Source organism: Trematomus bernacchii, unplaced genomic scaffold (genome assembly GCF_902827165.1).
Source record: "Trematomus bernacchii unplaced genomic scaffold, fTreBer1.1, whole genome shotgun sequence".
NCBI lineage: Eukaryota > Metazoa > Chordata > Actinopteri > Perciformes > Nototheniidae > Trematomus > Trematomus bernacchii.
In genome coordinates, this window is record NW_022987683.1 from 24526 (window position 1) to 44615 (window position 20090).

The 20090-nt window shown below is 40.0% G+C and overlaps 1 protein-coding gene across 1 annotated transcript; it reads right to left on the reverse strand.

Moving 5' to 3' along the window:
- Window positions 1-8817: 8817 nt before the first annotated feature.
- On the reverse strand, window positions 8818-18172 carry LOC117487690 (neuroligin-2-like). Its single transcript, XM_034136334.1, has 5 exons — window positions 18049-18172; window positions 13276-13541; window positions 12062-12215; window positions 10779-11145; window positions 8818-10499 (listed from the first exon to the last, which is right to left on the reverse strand). Exons 1-5 carry the CDS (start codon window positions 18170-18172, stop codon window positions 9665-9667), a joined length of 1746 nt encoding a protein of 581 aa, XP_033992225.1. The 3' UTR covers window positions 8818-9664.
- Window positions 18173-20090: the final 1918 nt, after the last annotated feature.

Below are 20090 nucleotides of genomic sequence, written 5' to 3' on the forward strand. Positions count from 1 at the left end.
TTTTATTTATTTGATCTTATGTACCACATTTAATTTAATAATTCATCTTAAATGACTAATAACTTTAAAGAAGGCAACAATTTACAATGTGGATAAGGTGACTACTTATCCAAAGTGTGTGGGTGTGTGAACAGCTTGTCTGCCCAAGGTTAAAACATTTGAGACAGCAGTGAGAATGTTATGAGAAACAATTTGTTGCTTAGACTGAAATCGAAAGAAGCTGAGATTAGAACATTTTAAATAAATCAAAACACTTGCACCTTAATTAAATACATTTGACATTTAGCTTGAGCTGGGTTCAATACTTTCTTTATGGTATTTAAATTGGGCTCAAGTAGAACCTTTACATGGATTTGGCTTGCAACACAAAGTGATACCGATCTCTGTCTGTTATGATTTGAAAGTCTCATGATTTAAAGTGTAGGCCTGTGAAGGAGAGGCCCTTGGAAAACATCTACTTTTTTTAACTGTAATTACTTATTGTAAAGAGATTGCAACATTATACTTTTTAAAGAATTGCTCAATTCATTTAACACATTTATTATGCACACTGTAATGAAAACGTCAACAAATATATTGATCCTGGCTTAACCAGCGACCTTTACTCTTTTGTTCATAAGCTCGGTTTCAGAAAACTTGTCAGTAGTTTAACAACTATTATAATTTTAGTAATGTCTATGGAGACCAATTGGTTGATACGAGAAATCATTTGAAGCAGTTTAATAAAGAATGTTAAACTATATTTAAAACTGTAATTAAAACTTTAACTTATATTAATTATCCGATTCCAGTGGCCAGTTGGAACAGATAATCAACAAAGTTTCCATTTTGCAGCAACAGCGCAAAATGTTTCAACAATAATTTGTATTATGTCTTGAGTCTAGTTCTGTCTTATCAGCTTTGTTTCGGAATGTGTTCAATACATTACGTTTTTTTTTTCATTATTACCATACAATACATAGATTTAAGAATAAATGAAACAAATAATACAACATTGACCTAAAACAGCAGACAGATTTTGCCACCCTGACCTCCTCAGGCAGGTTGTTTACGACTAGCAGTGATGCCTCTGAGGGTCTCTGGGTGCAGGACGGGGCATAGGGTTTATAAAAGGTCAGAAACATAAGAATAACATAACAGCAATACAATTGAAAATGTATTCTTAAAGTAATATAATCTTATTTTCTTCTTACACCTACAGCGCACACCCTGAACAGTGTGCTTCTTGTTTACATTTCCTCTGCACACGCAGATGCAGGACATAAAACACTCTTTTGCTATTTATTTTCATTTTGCAGCACATTTATACTACCAGAATTTTGCTTTACATTTATATATTATTAATTTTTTTCTCAAGTCATTTACTTTTGGTGAGTTAACTAAAGCTTAGTTTATTTTACCCTGGCTATGGACTGATTCATTATTAGTTGTTACAAAACATACACAAGACGGCGGTTAGACAAACCAATATAGACCCCCGATACAAACAATCAGACAAACAAACATGAACTCGTAATAAACACCAGTGCGACAGCAACAGCTCATCCAGCTCAATTTAGTCCGAATCATCCTGCCGACAATGCCAATTTGTGGAGGAAACTTCTGTGTAGCAATGCATGGAGTCACCGACTCAGGAAGGAGACACGGTGAGAGTTGGAGCTTTGATGTCAAACACTGATGGGTTTATTCAGAGTATTCGGCCGGAGGATTCACATCACAAATCAAAGAGTCAGAGGTTCTGACTACCCGGTAGAGTTGCCACGTCAATTCTGAAGAGCCTCTCTCTATGCTAGCCCTTTTAACGGGTTCACAGAGAGAAATCAACATCTCTGAAGGAGTAGACTAAACAGCTGGGAACACTGAACCACCTGCGTCCGACACTCATGGCCTAAAGGATTTCACATCTTAGAGTCCACAAACACCGATAAAGAAGTGCCTCAGCGTTCTCACAACAATTACCCTTCGTGCCAGACAAGTTGACCGGTCACAAACTGGTGACAACAACACATATGGCACCAAGGCCTTTCCTTAAAGGAGATAACAGACGTCAGAGTAGATCATAAAACGTCACAGAGCAAAAGGTTAGATATCTAGAAGAATTATTCCTTAATATTTACATCAATATGTTTTAAAAAATAAATAGAATCTGCTAATATTTATGGATAATATTAGGAATAGTGTGAACAGCTAGTTTACTTGTTAACATATACATGTTAGGCGGTTGCCTTGGTTAAAGAGCCTGTTGCTGTTGTGTATTGCTTTGAATTATTTAAAACAAATATTATCTTCTTAAACAGGTATGGTAGTCAGGAGCATCACTTCCTAATGTTTATTGATATATTGAGAGGGAGGGGATGGCAAGGAATGCTTCAAAATTTAGATTAGATTAATTTCTACCATTTTTTTAATTCATGGTGGTTTCAGTAATCCCATGGTACTTGAGGACATAAGTAATCTAAATGACTAATGTACTCTTTATGACTTTCAGAAAGGACAGGAGACCAACAGGTGACTATCAATGGACTAGCAGCAACATGATTATGACGTTAAAAGTGTTGTTTTAGGAACATCCATTGTAAATACATGGAATTCAATAAACATTGAATAGCATGTCATGCAGTTTGTCTGTGCCTTTTCCTCCGTGTTGTCCTGGCATATAGTCTCCACCATGGTTTGCTGTGCTGCCTGGGGATGCTCCAATCGCTCAGAGAAAGGAGTAAGAATCTGAATGTACGGCTTCCCCACTGACACAGAGAGGAGGGAAAAATGGCTAGCTCAAGTCAGCAGGAGCAATTTAACAATCAAAACAGACAGCCGCAACAAAATATGTGAGGTAATCATATTCAAACACTGCATTTGCACTTTTTCACAAAACGAAGACCACACCATTGGGAAGCTTAATGTTTGGTTTAATACAAATAACAGGGAAAGGCTTGAAAAACTCTGAGAGTTGAGACTCAGGGTGCAGGGTGAGGGTCTCAGTGCAGGTATTCAGGCTCTATTGAATCCCCCTCTGGTTCTTGTGCTGAATGAGGGAGAAACAGACAGGAGAATGGGTTATACACACCTATAAAGCACACCTATTGGATGGGAAATTGCCTTGGGGAGATAAGGTGTGGTCTTTGTTTCCAACTGAAGTTATGGAACTTTATTATTTGTGAGTTTAACAAAGTATGACAAATGGCATCAGTAATGGATGTGATATGAATTTGTATAAAGTTGTCTCACATTCTTGGTCGTATTTTACGTACAGTATGTAATGAGTGTATACATGTCCAGTAAGTCCTCCACCTGTAACATCACTGCCCCTCCACCTGCCATACAGTAGGTTACTAATATACACTAACAAGATTACTTATATAATACAGTGATAGAATACATGTTTAGTATGCTTACTTATATACAACAGTAGTATTAAATGTACCTTGTGTTTTCACTCTCACTTTGCCATCATTTAAAAATCAGCTGAGCTGCAACATAATACAGACAGGTAATAATCAACAGAATACACTAAAAAGACTCACCCATAAATTACGTTTTTGTTTACTGTTTGGAAGTCTCAAATATGCACTCTAAATTAATATCAATAGCGATGTATCACACAAATCTCTCTTCCTTATTATTGTGTAACGTTAACTTTATTATACTAGTTTGTAGGCCTACTCCAAAATGGAGATCGTAATTTCTCCACCTCCACTCATTACAATCACACGTGCCCCAATGTTATATTTAACTAATATTAAATTCCTCCACCCCACAAAAAAATCACGTTTAGAAGCCCTTTTTCTCTAATTCCACAACGTTGGATGAATTAACATTAGGAGAACGGATTAATAGCTGTTCATGGTTAACGTGTGTTGCTAACTTTATCCGGTATCCTAGCCTATTCTGTTATCTGTAAACGTTCCCTAAATCTACTGATTTAGGGATAATCCACTAATATCCTTTAATACACATGTTCATTTGACTCAGATGTGCTGATAATATCCGCAATATAAATCTTTAAACGTCTTCTTACCTTTAAAAGTCCATCACGAACGGTCTATTATGCTGCAACTCTACTGTGCTGCTGGCCGCAATAGTTCCCCGGAAGTCAGCGGCAAGCTAACTTCCGGGGAACTATTGACGGCTCCACGATCCGCCATTGCTGTAAAAAAACTGGTCCATTGGAGTGAACGGAGATGTCGTAACTCTTCTATTATACGGCTCTGGCTATGTCCTGCTAGTCTCATTATCCTGGCTGCAACATTCCTGCTCACCCTTGGTATTCCCTCGTACAGGAACTTGTTGGTTACATGTACACTCTTGCTGATGTTAAGTACTGCTCGCAACATTCTAGTTACTTAGTCGGTTGGGTAAAATGGATGAGGAGAATGACTGGTTATAAAAAAAGAAATCTAGCGTGTATTGGTCTTTATCAATGCCAATACCTGTTTTTAAGTCCAAGGTACTAAGAATAATGAAATTACGTAATTGTGCTCGTGCACAGTGGGAAAAGTACTGCGGTGTGAACGCGCCTATTGTCTCTTGAGAAACCAGCAAGTCCTCTCACTGGCGCGAAGATCAAAGCAGTCTGTGGGTCTGGCTCGCCATCTTGTATCAGAGCGCGTATGTGTTTTCCTCTCACTTGCGCAGCACAACTCGATCGATCAACTTTCTTATCCAGTTAAAAAAACCTGACCTGTACGACAGGTCATGAAAGAATATAAATATAATATAAACTAACAATATAAATGATATAATTACATTTTCAAAACTACTCAAAATGGCAGCTTTACTCTCCTCTAAATGTTTCATTTATCCTGTTCACACACAATAACACATATTTCCCCTTGTAAAACACACATTAAAGCCACGTAGTTTCAGTCAAACAGAATAACAAATACATGACTTTGCAAGCCATGTTCATAGCTTCCCTTACAGCTCAACAACATGAAATGCTAACAAAGAAGCTAACATTATTCACTCTTACAAAACTTTTATATGAAAAGGTTTGACTCACCAAAACACCGTTGGTTAATGTTCTATACCGTTTATTGTGTTTCCCGGCCGTGTGGATGGTATTTGTATCTTTTAAAATAAACTTTGAATCACTTAATATAATTTACTCTGCTTGTCTCATGATCTGCTTCTTGCTCGTTTTCCTCTCTTTTCTCCTGCTATGCTGCGATGCACGTGCCCAGTGAGCAGAGATCCTTAAAAGAACAGTACCTTGTAATTTGTCATAGGCCTACTACTTTTATTTATTATATTTTTAAAGCATGATATCATTGACCAATTTTAAACGTGTATCTTTTAATGAAATACCTTTTTAATGACTTTATGCTTACTACGTTTTAATGTGGGTTACATAAGTATCTGATATCACATGTTTACATCTTTTAATAACTTATAAGACTATTCAATATAAAAGTGGTATTGTCAACAAGTGAACAGGAAAATGTTGGTTTTAATCAAGTTAAGCATCATATATATGATAGCCTATGTCTTTTACTCAGAAATTATAATCTTTTGTTTCTGTGAAGTATCTGATTCTACATATTTACGTAATAAAAAATAGCATTCATTCCATATATTGTTAACATGTATACTTACTACTGTTTACTATTTCAATAAAGAGACCAAATCTGCAGACTGGCTATGAATGTCTTTAATGTTTCCCAGATCAGAATCACAGCATACAGTGTATAATAACTTCTAAAGTAAACAGAAATATCATCACCTCATTTATTTATATAGTTTTACTATACTTTTTTTTAATAATCATCTTTTTTTAAATTCCATTATTTAACATTTTTCTTCATCTCAAGTCTTGGGTTTCTGAATTCAACAAATAATGTAAAAACAAGACAACAGGTGCAACTCCGCAATGGAGGTTGTGTGTGTGTGTGTGTCACTGTCTTTACCGTGGGCCATATGAAGTCATTTTGGTTTGCTTGGCTGACTGCAGTTTGTTGAGTCTAGGTGTGTCCACATACATCCAGTCTGATCCACCGCTAAACACACACATTCAACCTCTCTAAGTGCACTGGCCTTTTTGAGATTTACTTAACATGATGTCCTCCCTTGCTTCACGGTTATGAAGATGAAACTGTTCACTGCTACATCAAATGGTCCACACAACCTCCATGATCACAATGCAACACAGTGAGTGTAGGGAAAAGGTCAGCCCAGCTGTGTGATCTCATTACTCTGTGAGGCATCTTGGTATCAAAGCCCTCATGTGGGCCCACGTGTTTAGGGGCCACAGGTTAACACTGCTACATGTGAAGTGAGCTAACATTGAACTGTCTTTGTGTTTAGTGTCTTGACCATTGTTCAAACGCCAGCTCCTAGGTTAGTTTGCTTTTATCAGTGCTCTTAGCCTTCATAAATACTTTGAAGTTAAATCCCTCACACATTCATCAGGACAATAGTTGGATCATATCCCTAAATAATAGTTTGCTAAAGCTTAAACCAAAAAGAGAAGAACAAAATGCAGAGTAATTGACCCCCTCTACTACAACCTCAGATAAACAAGACTTAAACTATATATATTTTTAAATTGTAATATTCAAACTAACTACAGAGTCTGGGGCCCTCTGTCGTGTGTGGGCTGCAGTGGAGATGAATTTCTGCTACAGTGGCTAATGAATCAGGATGCTACAGGATACCCACGTGATAATGGGCGACATGACACAAAGTAAAGGGAAAGGTCATTTTTGAATGGCATGAAAGGGATGTCGGCAAGCAGTCGATGTGAAACCTCAAGCTGGTGGCCCTTTTTTTTGCAAACTGCACCTGTTGTCTTTTTGTTGTCACAAAGTAAGCATTTCATTCATTCACTCAAAAAGAAAAAAAGAAAAAACAAACAAGAAACTTAATATTTACAAATATTTTGTCTGTTTGATTCTTACACATAAAAATGTACAGTTTTGATCTTCTTCCAGATGTTGAGTGTCTGTCTGTCCTGCTGTCCAGTTTTGGCGTTTTTCTTCACACATCCAGTTTCCTCAGAGTGGGTTGACTGCAGTGAAGCCGCCTCAACGCTGCCCTCCAGTGTTAGCTTATAAAATAGACAGGGGAAAACAGACAAACTGAAGACCTTGTTGCTGTTTTCACCTCTGATGGTGTCATTGTAGCTGTGTTGTGGTGAGGTTAACCTCACAACCACTCACTGCCTCATTATCTGCAGCAGTGAGTAGAAAAGGGTTCATATGGGTCTGATTACACCCATCAGTCCCTCCATGGGACGATGAGCAGGGTATCCTCCTGTCAAACATTGTGGGTAGAAAGATGGTCATGCCTTTGAATGTCTTTATTTGCTAATGATTAGTTCATCCTCCTGTGATTTCTACATTTAAGGCTGCTAAGTCTTTTTCCTATTTCCTCCCGAAGTTTATTTTCCGCAGCGTGCACCTTTCCCCTCGCTGTCCATCATCTGTTCCACAGCATTTATCCACGGGCAGCACACCCAAGTCAGTTGTTTTGTGTTTTACATTGTGCACAATTCCTTTTCAGCGGGCTTACAAAATCTCTGACAGGAGCAGCCAGGTATATCTCCTCCTCTCCAGCCCTCCCCGCTACCCTGGTAGGCAGTAATAAAATAGAAAACAAACAAACAGGCTAAAGCTAGGGCACAAGCAAAGACAGCACCAGTGACTTCTCCCATACTAGACGTAGGCTACCATGTGTTCCTGTGGGCTCAAACAACAGTTCATTAACGTACTGTACTAACCAGAGATGACCCATTTTTGAGATCCAGCAGAGAATTGGAGGAGGTGAGGGGAATCGCTGTTGGCCTGCACACTCTTACTCCAAAGAAAGGAGCAGAATCAGAGACAGCAGCTGTCCACTGTGTTGCTTTTACCCTGTTTAGGAGATCCAAACCCCTTTTTCATCTTGCAGCTCTGCGATGCAGGCCACGGTTACCCTCAGTGTGCTTAAAGTTTAATTTACAACACAAAAAAAGTCACACGCTTAGTGAATTAACCCTTGAATGTGAGAGCTGAACTGAGGTCAGAAATTGTGTGGAACGCAGCTGACACAGTGAAGTCAGGTGTTTCTGAGTTTTGCGGTCACGGCAGGGAGTCGGTCGCGGGCGATCACCGCAATATGGGTGCAAGAAATCAGTGGGAGGGGAGTAAGTGCTGTAGATATGGAGCGGGATGTTGGCGTACGCAGCAGGACGGAGCTCTACGTTTTTTTACCACAGGGGGGATCCTGCCTGTCTGCCTCTCTATGTCATTGCTGTTTAATTAGGGCCCACTGACGCCCATGTTAAACAGTTCTGACAACAGGCACAAATGAAACAGAATATGCATGTGCTGGAAATAGGGGTGCAGACAGGAGGACGGTGTACGCTAAAGAGCAAAGGCTGCCTGTTTCTGTTTTGTTTCTCACCCTTACTGAAATACAAAAATAATTCTGTACAGGCAAGCTACAACGACAGATTTGGTACCCTAAAAAACGATCGTCTTCATACAGATGGGAAGAACAAGTAGCTCCTGTAGGATGGTTAGCGTGGTTTCACACATTGTGGGAGAAAACCCCTCTAACTAACGTCATATAGGAGAACATGATTGGAAGAGTTGTTCAACAGCTCATGAGATTTGTGGCGATTACTCTTTTTTTTTTAATAATAAATGTTTGGACGTGAAGGGATACTACAGGATCTTCTGTGTTGCTTTTGATCTGTGAGATAAAACAAGATATCCAGAGTGGACCGATATGATTTGATTAGATTTGGGAAACGTGCATTGACAGATACAGTGTCCTCCCCGCCCCCCCCCCCCCCGTCATCCTCTTTAAAAATAATTCATGCATAGATCCCCACTGAGAAAACCCATTTATATACTTTCTCCTTTGTACACATTTATATATAACTATATATAATATCATTTCTCTATATCTATATTTTCAGCAAAAAGATCTTTCCACAAAAAACAACAATTAAACAAATGCTTGAAAAAAAAAAGAGAACAGAAGATGTGAGAAAGAATAAAACACAATCAAGGGCCAGTTTGGCACTTTGTCATGAGAACACACAGCATCTGTTCATTGACAGTAAATAGGAATACTGGAGAATCTTCTTTAGTTTTTTTCTCCCTCGATGCAAACACAGTAGTACATACTTGGCACAAAGAATGCTGGTAGTAATGAAAGTATCAGATATCAATGTTTTCATAGCTATGTGATTACTGTATGTACTCTATGCCCACTCCTACAGCTCAGCTGCTTGTGAGTCCTTAGAGCAAAGGAGCGCTAGGGAGAGGGAGAGAACCACATGTCGAATGAGAGGAACAAAGCAGGGAAGGAGACACAGATGTAGAAAAGAGAACAATATATGCACATAACACACCAGGGAGCGAAAAGAAGAAGATGATGGAAACTGCATGGGTCGAAAAAAGCATTCGTCCTTCTGACAAATGTCAGGGGGCTTCAGTCTAGAAAGAGCAGACCTTTGAAGAAAGTATCTTTGAGAGATCTGAGTCACCCCTTAACTGATCATCTGCTGCCATGCAGTTCAGTTGCTTCTCCACACGCCACCAGTGGAGCTGCTAAGTTTGACAGCATGATGGAGGAGGTGGAGTTGTTTTTGGAGAGAGAGTATAAGAGAACAGAACAAAGGCCCAAATCCAGAGGCCTCCCTTCTCGAGCCAGTATCTCTGGTCCTTAGTCCCTACTATACCCTGGTGGTGGAGTGGGGATGGGGCAGGGTGTTGTTGTGGCCGGTGGAGGGGAACGTGTTGAAGGCATGAAGAGGCTGCATGCCAGTGATGGTACTGGGGATCATGGTGATGGTGTTAGGCGTCATCAGCGGCACGTCGTCGGGGGCACGGCGCAGCGCCAGCGTGTAGTCGGGCGGGCAGGCGGGTCGTAGGATGTCGTGGGGCCGGAGAGGCTCCATGTCGTGGTGAGGGTCGTGCTCCGAGTGCGTCATCTGCAGCGACATGATCTCCTCCTCCTGGCTGTGAGCCAGATCATTGGCTGGCCCGCCCCGTTGGGGAGACAGCCGGTGTCGTCGCATCTCGTGCCGCTTGTCACGCTTGTAGTAAAGTGCGGCAAAGGCCAGGATGTTGAGGAAGAGCAGTGACGCCCCCACAGCGACTGTCACACTCAGCTCAGTCGAATAGTCCCGGGTGTCTCCGGGGAAAAGCTCCTGCCGTGGACGCTCCGAACCATAAGGCTCCGGATCAGAGGGGAAGGTAGGGTAGGGGTGACGCGTGGTGCGAGGGCCCGGTGTTCTTGGCCAGGGTCTCTGGCTGCCTGAGCCAGGACCCGACGGAGAGCGGGTGGTTGTGGGGAAGAGCTCCTCATGTAGACTGTGGAGATGGGGGACTAACTCCAGCCAGAAAGCCACCTTGTTGGCCCTGTAGTTGTCCCTAACACGAGGCTTTAAGCCAATGTGGAGGTACTGCTTGTCCTTGGAGTTGAACTTGGTCCAGATGACCTCTTCAAAGCGGTTGGGCTTTGTGTGAATGAACTTGGTGTCCTGAGGGACTGGCAGGTTGGGGTCCCTAGTGGAGGAGAGAGGGGACATATCGTCAATATTTTTAATCAATCTGGTTCAAAGTATGTAATAATTGTGTTGACATCTGAAAAAACCTTTCAGACTCAGGACACTTAGCTTTTAGAAACTCTACTGACATCTGGTTAGTAAACAGAAAGAAAGAAAGACACTACTCTACAACTGAAGAGGCCCTAGCCCTAGCTAGTCTATCCTGCATTTGCACTACAATGCAAAAAGAGACATTTTAATATACCGTTATGAAATAAAAATCATCAGAAAGACCTACCCAGTCTTGGCGAAGTTGGTCCAGTAAGTCATGACCACGGCACTCAGCATCACGTCGTTCTTCGAGAAGTTGCATGGGAACAGATCCGTAGCACCGATCATGGGCACGCCAAATACGTACGGTATCTCATCTCCATGTGCGGCATCGGCCCATTCGGGGCGCGTCTCCGTCTGGCAGTGGTGGTAAAATGTGTAAAAGTAAACCGGAGACTGAAACTCGGCGTGGAGTTTGGCGGTGGCCACTGCCGGCGCCACCCACTGGTGGTCTGTGAACAGCGCTAAGAGGGTCTTCCTTCGCATATCGCCATTGTCTCTGTCTGCCCAGTCTGTGTACATGAATTTGATAGTCTCCCTCAGGATGTCTTTGCCTGGAGGATAAGATGCGGGAAGGGAAAGGGACAGGAAAAACAAGGGGAAGGGGGGAAAAGAGAAAATTGTGATAAGTTGAGAGAAAAGTGTTGACATGGATAGAATATTTTCATAGAAGTACAAAGAACTGGAATGACAGGTAAAGAGTGTTTGTATGCATGTGTGATAGATAAAACTGAGTCAAATAGTGACACAAAGGGCAAAAGCGTAAATACGCCTCTCGTAGAGAAGAATGAGTGACAGGCACTTGAGAGGAAGCGTGACTGCATTATCAAAATGCGTCTGTATTTTGACTGTGGCCCGCTGTGAGGGCTTTGCAGGCTGATCTGTGGAGAACAACAGCACTGTGATTGGGAGCTGCCTGGGGGATGATGAGAGACGGCATTAGTGCCCACGGAGTCTCAAAGGCCAAAGCACAGACCCACCACGGTGAAAGATCATCTCGATGATAGGCAATCTCTTTAGCATGCCTGTCTTGGTTGGTGCTCTTTGCCGGGCTCACATTGTATCTCTTTTCCTCATTTTTTGCCCACATATTGTGTTTAAAAACATTTGATTCCAATGGGAGTTGTGACGATGTTTTTGTATTTTTATTTTTTTAGAAAGCCTATATTGTAATTATGAATAACAGAATATGAACCCCTTTTCTTTCATAGTGTGTAACACACTCATCTACCAGGGAATAGTACAGTATTTATTAAATTGTTTAGGTCACTTTTGTGCTAATCATTTATTCTGTAACTGATACTTTTAGAACTTTAAGTTATTTTTATTTTGGCAATTTATCCTTTCATTTGAGTTGTGTGTGTGTGGACCCCAGGAAGGTTTCATTACATGGGGGTGTCATCTTAGAGGTGGTACACTCAGAGAGAGTACATTACAGCCTGGATGGAGTACAATGTCGACAGTCCCTACCTTCAGGGTAGCCGTAGAGGTTGTCCACGAAGTTGGAGATGGTGTAGTCGAAAGCAGCAGCTGTGATGCCGTCGTTGTCCTCACTGTCGTCCACAAACTTCAGCCCCTCGCCTTGGTTCACTCCTATCAGGATGTCATAGTTGAGGAACTCTCCCTGGTGGTGCAAGAGGGGAAGAACATGTTGAGGGCTGAATTCAGTACAATTATGAAGGCTGCTAAACACGACTTTGTTTTGTGCATTTGTAAAGTCAAATCAGCTTTTTTCCTACTTGTATGTGATATCTATGCCAATAGTGTTGATGTATAGCTTTTGTTGTGGGACAATAACTACAAGCTCAGTAAAAAACAGGGACAAGGTGAAGGAGTATCACTTAAAATAGGGGCAGCAGCAGTCTGACATAATGAGCTTTTAATGTAATTTTCCCAAAATAATGCAATTTTTTCTTTCTTTCTTTCTTAACATATGTTTCAGGTTTGAGTTATTGTTGCATGTTAAGATGATGTCATTTTGGTCTATTGTGAAAGCAATAAAGTATTTATCATAATAAAAGTAAGAAACCAGGAAAATAAATCCAGTTTAGATACATTTATATTACATTTATCCAATTATACCATATCCATTATATGATAATAATCATAATAGTATATTGGAACAAATCACTTTTTGTCTTAGGACTGCATTTCTTTATAATACTTTCCCTCAGTCCGTCTCATTTTTTTACCCTTATGTGAGAAATGTAAACAAACTGACGTTAATTGTGAGTATTAAGAACTTATAGAGCTTACAAGTAAAAGCAATTAAGAATAGCAAAATAAGAATGACAAATAAATAACTAAATATGAAATCAGAACGTTTTATTTTTATCTTTTGGACTAATCCTTATCTTTCCTGTGTCCTTGTGTAATACTGGATGGTTTTACCTCCTAAAATGACTCCATTTAAGCTGAAAAAAGAAAATCAGTCGTGGATTGAACGGATCACACGACCTGTGAAGAAAGGATTTGCAAATACACAATGATTTGTATGTATGGGATAACAAGCACAAATAAGTGGTGAGCCATGGGTATAGAATCTACCACCGAGGCAGTGTGTTTCAGCGTTTTAGGATACGAGGTCACACCAGCTGCTAAATGTCACAGCCAGACCCTAACTCTGTGGAAAGGTCACACCTCTTTCAAGTTCTCCATGTTCTCTTTGCATGGTAGACCCTCACCTGCTGCATGAGGATCTCAGGGTCGTCGGGCACCACGTCTCCGTCCACCACGGGGCCAAAGGCGATGTGGTAGCGGGCTGGCTGGATGTCCTGGTCCACCAGCTCCCGGAAGTTCTTGCGCCTCAGGCAGTCGACCAGGTCGGCCGTCTCTGTGTACGTGCAGCCCACCTTCCGGGCCAGGATCTTTGTGTACTTGAGGGGCTGGTAGTTGACGGACCAGCTGGAGATGGCTGTTCCACTCTGAGCTATGGCCCTGTGGAACAGACCTGAGGATATGAAAGAAAAAGAGGATTATAATACTGTATGAAGGGGTGAATATGACCAACATCGTTTACAAATATTGGGTGATCTCTCTAAATGTCATGTGCTTTTCCCACCACGTTTGTTTTTTGCCGGCAGGATGGAAACGTTCTCTGTTAAGAGAGACTTCTTGATATGAATATCACACATCTCTTTTTCCACTAAAAGAATTACCCTTTATAAAAAAAAAATTCCAATTTTACTTTTTCATCTGATTATTCTCACTGGAATACAGTTGGCTGAGGCATTACGTCACTACAGACCCAAAGCACCTCGAATAGAGCATGCTACAGGGCTACAAAAGAAGCCAGACTGGGAATAAGCTCATCTGAGACGTCAAGAGAGCCATTTTCCTCTTTTTCGTGCTAGCTGTTTCTTCTCTCACTCTCCCTGGCTGTGTTCCTCCCTCCCCCTCTTCCTCTTTGTCTCTCTCCGTCTCCATGGTTCTGCCTTTCCGGTGCTGTTTGAACCACTCAAGTGGCTCGTTAAGAGGCCGCCTGACTCACTCCTTTCCTCTCGCGCTCCCCTTTTTCTTTCTCTTCCCTCTCTTGGGCTGAAGATTGGTCAGTTAATTATTAAGCAGAGCTGCAGAGCCTTCTTTCCCTGGAAATCAATTATAGTAAGAAGCAGCTCGGAAACAGCTATACCTACACATCTGCACCGAAAAATACGCTATTATTTAATTCAAAATAAGAGAGCCTTCGCCGCTCAGTACTTAGCTAAATTTGGCTACTATATTCTTCCTCAATAATGTTATAATGTCTCCACCTCTTTCCTTAAATACAGGATACATTGGGTGATGTCTCCCCCCTTTACGTGTTCCATAATGTAGACCAGTGCCAGAAGAAGGCAGAAGAATTCACAGACCACTGCTTGAAGCCTGCAGTCGAAGACTTTGTCAACCGCTCCCTGGGTCCTGATATCATTGGTGAAATGAGGACAAGTGAGGAGTTCAGCACAAGAATGTCCTTCCAGTATTCACTTTTACTGGATCTGCTCTCAGAGGATGACTTTAAAAAGTATGAGAGCTTTATTTGTTCCTATGAGAAATATGTAAAGAAGGATACTCAACAAAATATTGGAACGCTTCTCAAATGGGTCTACGATGTTTGAGGATCAACATCTCCAGTCATGTGTCAACAGAATAAATAATGCTATCCAGAAAGCTAAAACAGGAAAGAGTGGCAACTTAAAGTCATTTGTTGAAGATGTCTGTCAGGAACTTGGTGACAAACTGGTCATTTCCCAGGATGCTCTTGGGGCCTTCATGACCCTGAATAATGCCGACCAGGAACAGTTTGCTCACTGGCTCACTGAGTGTGTGACAGAGATGGCACAACCTCTTAGAGAGAAGTTTAAGAAAACAAACATCCAAACTAAACTACAGAGCCTTCATGTGAATTCTCAGGACGAGCTTTTCAACAAACTGATTGGATGTGGTGAACAGTGTCCGTTCTGCAAAGCGCCCTGTGAGGCAGGAGGAACAGCCCACACGAAGCACTTCACTTCACTTCATCGCCCAGAGGGTCTGGGTCGAAAAATATGGATTGAAACACAAAAACGTTGCATTGACATATGCTCTTCCTCTGTGGACAGTGACATTTCTTTTCGCTGCAGTGCTACAAATGATCAATCGCACCCTTTCAAGCGTTACAAAGAAATCTATCCGGACTGGAAAATCTCACCAGATGCAAGCCTCCAGGCATCAGACTACTGGAAATATGTACTGGCAAAGTTCAATGATGAGTTATACAGCATACAAGGCAAAGCCTGCTGATATTCCTGCAGCTTGGGAACTTATCACACCTGAGCAAGCAGAGGCAAGCCTCAAAGAGTCATTTCATATCAAATGAGAAACTACAAGCTTTGTGCTCACAGAGGGTCCCGTCCTCCTCATTACAGTCATCATCCTCTCATGGACATTTAGATTTCACTTGATTTATATGAAGAGAAGCACACAAAGTAACATGCTGTTTATGAGATGGCAAGGTTGACCATATATTTCAACAACAACTTACAAGGAATTTGTAAACGTTTCAGTTTGATTAAATCACACTTTGAATCCTTACTTCTTGGTATAGATAACTGTTATTATAAAGCCAATTATCTTAATTTGATTTGATTGAGAGTTTTTACATCCTTGAAGTAACGGATGCAAAATATTTGCTTTTATGTTTTTCTGTGGTTTTGTCCAAAAAATATTTTCCATTTCAACGTTTTAAAATATCATTCAGTCTTCATGTCAACAGGAAGATTAGACAATGTCTTCATTTTTTCATCTTATTTCAAATAAGTATCAGATTCTTATTATTTACATTTTTATTGACACATTTATAATTGTTGTCTTTTCATTTCTGAGCTGCATCAAAAGCCACACATTTAGATTTTTAAATCAGTGAATGAATCATTGTGTTTTAGTGGTGGTACAGTCAACATGTAAACATGACAGAAAGTCTGTTGTAATCAAGTTCAGTTTGACATGTGACCGTTTCCCAGAGAGGTAGAATATATTCTTATTTTGTTTCTGTAAATACATACAAACATCAGTTAAAAATATTTACAAATTCAATGTTTTAAAATATCCTTCAATCTAAATGTCAACATGTAGATTACACATGCAGTTTCTTCTTACCTTTTTGAGTGCTAAATGTCATTTTCTTACCAAAAACCTGAAATCTTTGTTTTTGTTCCAATTTAGAATTTAGTTAAAAAAGGTTTACATTTTAATGTTCATGTTATACTTTTTATTCAAAATGTGTTATGTTAGTTTTCATTTTGGGATGTATCAAATGCCACATTTTAACATGTTTAAATCAGTTAAAAGATAATTTAGTTCATATTTAGCATGTCAACAAGTAAACATGATAAAAAACGTTTGAATCAAGTTAAGGATGATATGTGATTGTTTTCCAGAAAGTTATATCTATTAGATTTGGTCAATATTTTGTTTTTCATTTTCTTACCTAAACGAGTATGATATGTAACTTTCTTTGCTACAAATCTGTAACAACTTTTTTTTCTTTCAACTAAGTATCTGATATCATATATGTACATGTATTTATCACTTAAAAGATCATTCAATATAAAACATGACACCGTTTTTTTTAGCATCATATATGATCTTTCTTTTACTCAGAAAGTATAATCTTTTGTTTCTGTGAAGTATCTGATTCTACATATTTACGTAATAAAAAATACAATTCATTCTTTATAATGTTAACATGTATACTTACTACTGTTTACTATTTCAATAAAGAGACCACATCTGCAGACTGGCTATGAATGTCTTTAATGTTTCCCAGATCAGAATCACAGCATACTTGGTGTGTGTGTGTGTGTGTGTGTGTGTGTGTGTGTGTGTGTGTGTGTGTGTGTGTGTGTGTGTGTGTGTGTGTGTGTGTGTGTGTGTGTGTGTGTGTGTGTGTGTGTGGCTAGGTGTGTCCACATACATCCAATCTGATCCACGGCTAATCACAGGTTCAGATTCTGAAAGTGAGAGACATTTTTAGTGTTAAAAATTCAAATGTAATTACAACCGTTAACCTGAAACTGAATCTAATTATGTGTCTCTTTAAAAACATAGAGACATGAAACTATAAACACTTGCATATGCCCCACATCTTTCCTAAATGTAAAGACTCCTTGGTCATTTATATTTGGAACAGCCATGTCATCTAATAAATAAAATGTACGTGGCAAACACTATTGTTGCTTCAAGACTTGCAACGTGAAAAGGAAACGGCAACAAATTGCAAATCCAGCAGTAATTCTGAACACTACTGTAAAAATGATACTGAATGTCGATTAATCGGTTAACAGAAAGTTGTTGTTTAGCTCCAATTGCCAAACATTTCCAGCTTCTACAATATTAATGTTGAAGATGTTCCCCCATTTTCTATAATGTTATAGAGCAGATAAATCAAGTAGCTACATAACCAGCAGATGATGTTAGCTAACAAAGCAAATAACCTCTGGTTAGAGAGCCTTATACTAAAAGCAGGCTTAATAATAATATTTTAACAGTGAGAGTAAATCCAGAAATTGAGATTATATCTAAAATAAAAATGTATTTGCATTTAACTGTGGGGAATAAGTATTTGATCCCCTTGCAAGTGGGTAAACGTACAAAATCGGCAAGGGATCACATACTTATTTCCTCCACTGTATATATATATATATATATATATATATATATATATATATATCAGTCAAAAGTTTGGACACTCCTTCTCATTCGAAGGTTTTTATTTATTTTAATTATTTCTACATTGTAGATTAATACTGAAGACATCACAACTATAAAAGAACACATATGGAATTATGTAGTAAACAAAAAAGTGATGAACAATCCAGAATATGATTTATATTTTAGATTCTTCAGAATAGCCCCCTTTTGCCTTGATGACAGCTTTGCACACTCTTGGCTTCTCTCAGTCAGCTTCATGAGGTCGTCACCTGGAATGGTTTTCCAACCGTCTTGAAGGACTTCCCAGAGGTGCTGAGCACTTGTTGGCTGCTTATCCTTCACTCTGCGGCCCAACTGATCCCAGACCATCTCAATTGGGTTGAGGTTGGGTGATTGTGGAGGCCAGGTCATCTGACGCAGCACTCCATCACTTTCATTCTTAGTCAAATAGCCCTCACATAGCCTGGAGGTGTGTTTGGGGTCATTGTGTGTTGAAAAACAAATGATGGTCCCAGTAATCCCAAACCAGATGGGATGGCATGGCGCTGCAGAATGCTGTGGTAGCCATGCTGGTTAAGTGTGCCTTGAATTCTGAATAAATCACCAACAGTGACACCAGCAAAGCCCCCCCCCCCCCCCACCATCACACTTCCTCCTCCATGCTTCACGGTGGGAACCACACATGCAGAAACCATCCGCTCACCTTCTCTGCGTCTCACAAAGACACCGCGGTTGGGACCAAAAATCTCAAATGTGGACTCATCAGACCAAAGTACAGATTTCCACTGTCTAATGTCCAATCTTTGTGTTTCTTGGCCCAAACAATTCTCTTCTTCTTGTTGTTCATCCTCAGTAGGTGGATCTTTGCAGCAGTTGGACCATGAAGGCCAGATTCACGCAGTCTCCTCTGAACAGTGGATGTTGAGATTTGTCTGCTCCTTGAGCTCTGTGATCATTTATGTGGGCTCTAATCTGAGGTGCTTTTAATTTGTAGTTTCTGAGGCTGGTAACTCTGATGTGTTTATCCTCTGCAGCAGAGGTAACCCTAACTCTAGGGGGTCCTCATGAGAGCCACTTTCATCATAGAGTTCAATGGTTTCTGTGACTGCACTTGAGGATCCATTCAAAGTTCTTGACATTTTCCGGATCGACTGGCCTTCATTTATTAAAGTAATGATGGACGGTCGTTTCCCTTTACTGAGTTGAATCGTTCTTGCCATAATATGGATTACAACAGTAGTCAAATAGGGCTTTCCACTGTGCACTAACCCTACCTCTGCACAACACAACTGATGGTCTCAAACACATTAAGAAGGCAAGTGTTTCCAAAAAGGCACACGTGTTAATTGAAAACCATTCCAGGTGCCGACCTCATGAAGCTGACTGAGAGAAGCCAAGAGTGTGCAAAGCTGTCATCAAGGCAAAAGGGGGCTACTTTGAAGAATCTAAAATATATAGGTCACCCACGTAATGAGCCCACTTACCTTCAGAAGATTCTTTCAAGTGTACCCAGGAAGGAGAAGCCTTATGTCGTCACACTTTGTCGGTAATTTAACTGACACAGCTGTCCCACTGCAGAAAATTAGATAGTAACATTTGTTTGCGTTTCCATCTTTAAAATATAATTCAAGAGAAGGATGTATCTGTTTATATCTGCCAAATATCAAAAGTGACTAGTACTTTTAACATCATTTCCAACTTTCCTTTTTTAATGGTTGGTGAAATGCAGTTTTCTATCTGCATTCAAATGTGCTTAAAAACAAAACAAATACTGAGGTTGAACATGCAGTCAAGATAAAGTAGAAGCTCTTGGAGGAATGACTAAATAGGATGCACAGCGTTTCAAACTAAATCAAATCATTCCAAAAGCCAAGTTACACAACAGGTATCTGACATTTGTGGGCGTGCCAGTAGGCAATGGTTCATGACGAGCCACTGATATCGATTACTGGACAATATGTTATTCTGAGGCAACACAAAATAATGAGGTACCATTCCCATGTAATAAGAAGAAAGCTAAACATGAATCTGGTTGGAGAAAAAGAAAGAAAGAAAGACATTTGTTCTCTGACTCTCGTTTTTTCAAACGGCCGATCACACAATTGTCACTTTTAAAAGTGAATACAGAAGGCATTGTCTTGTCAAATTGTAGACTTGACCAAATAAGCTTCTAAAAATATAGCTGTCGACCAAAGCACACTTTTCTATTAGCAATATGTTGCTTACTTAGATCCCATTGTGATAGAAAGAGCAAATGGTTCCCTTTTAAATTGAATAAATGTGAAAATGTAACCTTGAATGTATTCATAGTTTTACTTTGGTAGGCTAT

What these genes read in the sequence shown, in the direction of transcription:
- LOC117487690 (XM_034136334.1), bottom strand. Translation starts at nt 18,172, where the DNA reads ATGACCTGGCCTCCACAATCACCCAACCTCAACCCAATTGAGATGGTC. An exon ending in CTGAGATCCTCATGCAGCAG is followed by an intron (nt 12,216 to 13,275) that starts GTGAGGGTCTAC and finishes TTGCACCACCAG; the next exon opens with GGAGAGTTCCTCAACTATGA. An exon ending in CCTCTACGGCTACCCTGAAG is followed by an intron (nt 11,146 to 12,061) that starts GTAGGGACTGTC and finishes CTTATCCTCCAG; the next exon opens with GCAAAGACATCCTGAGGGAG.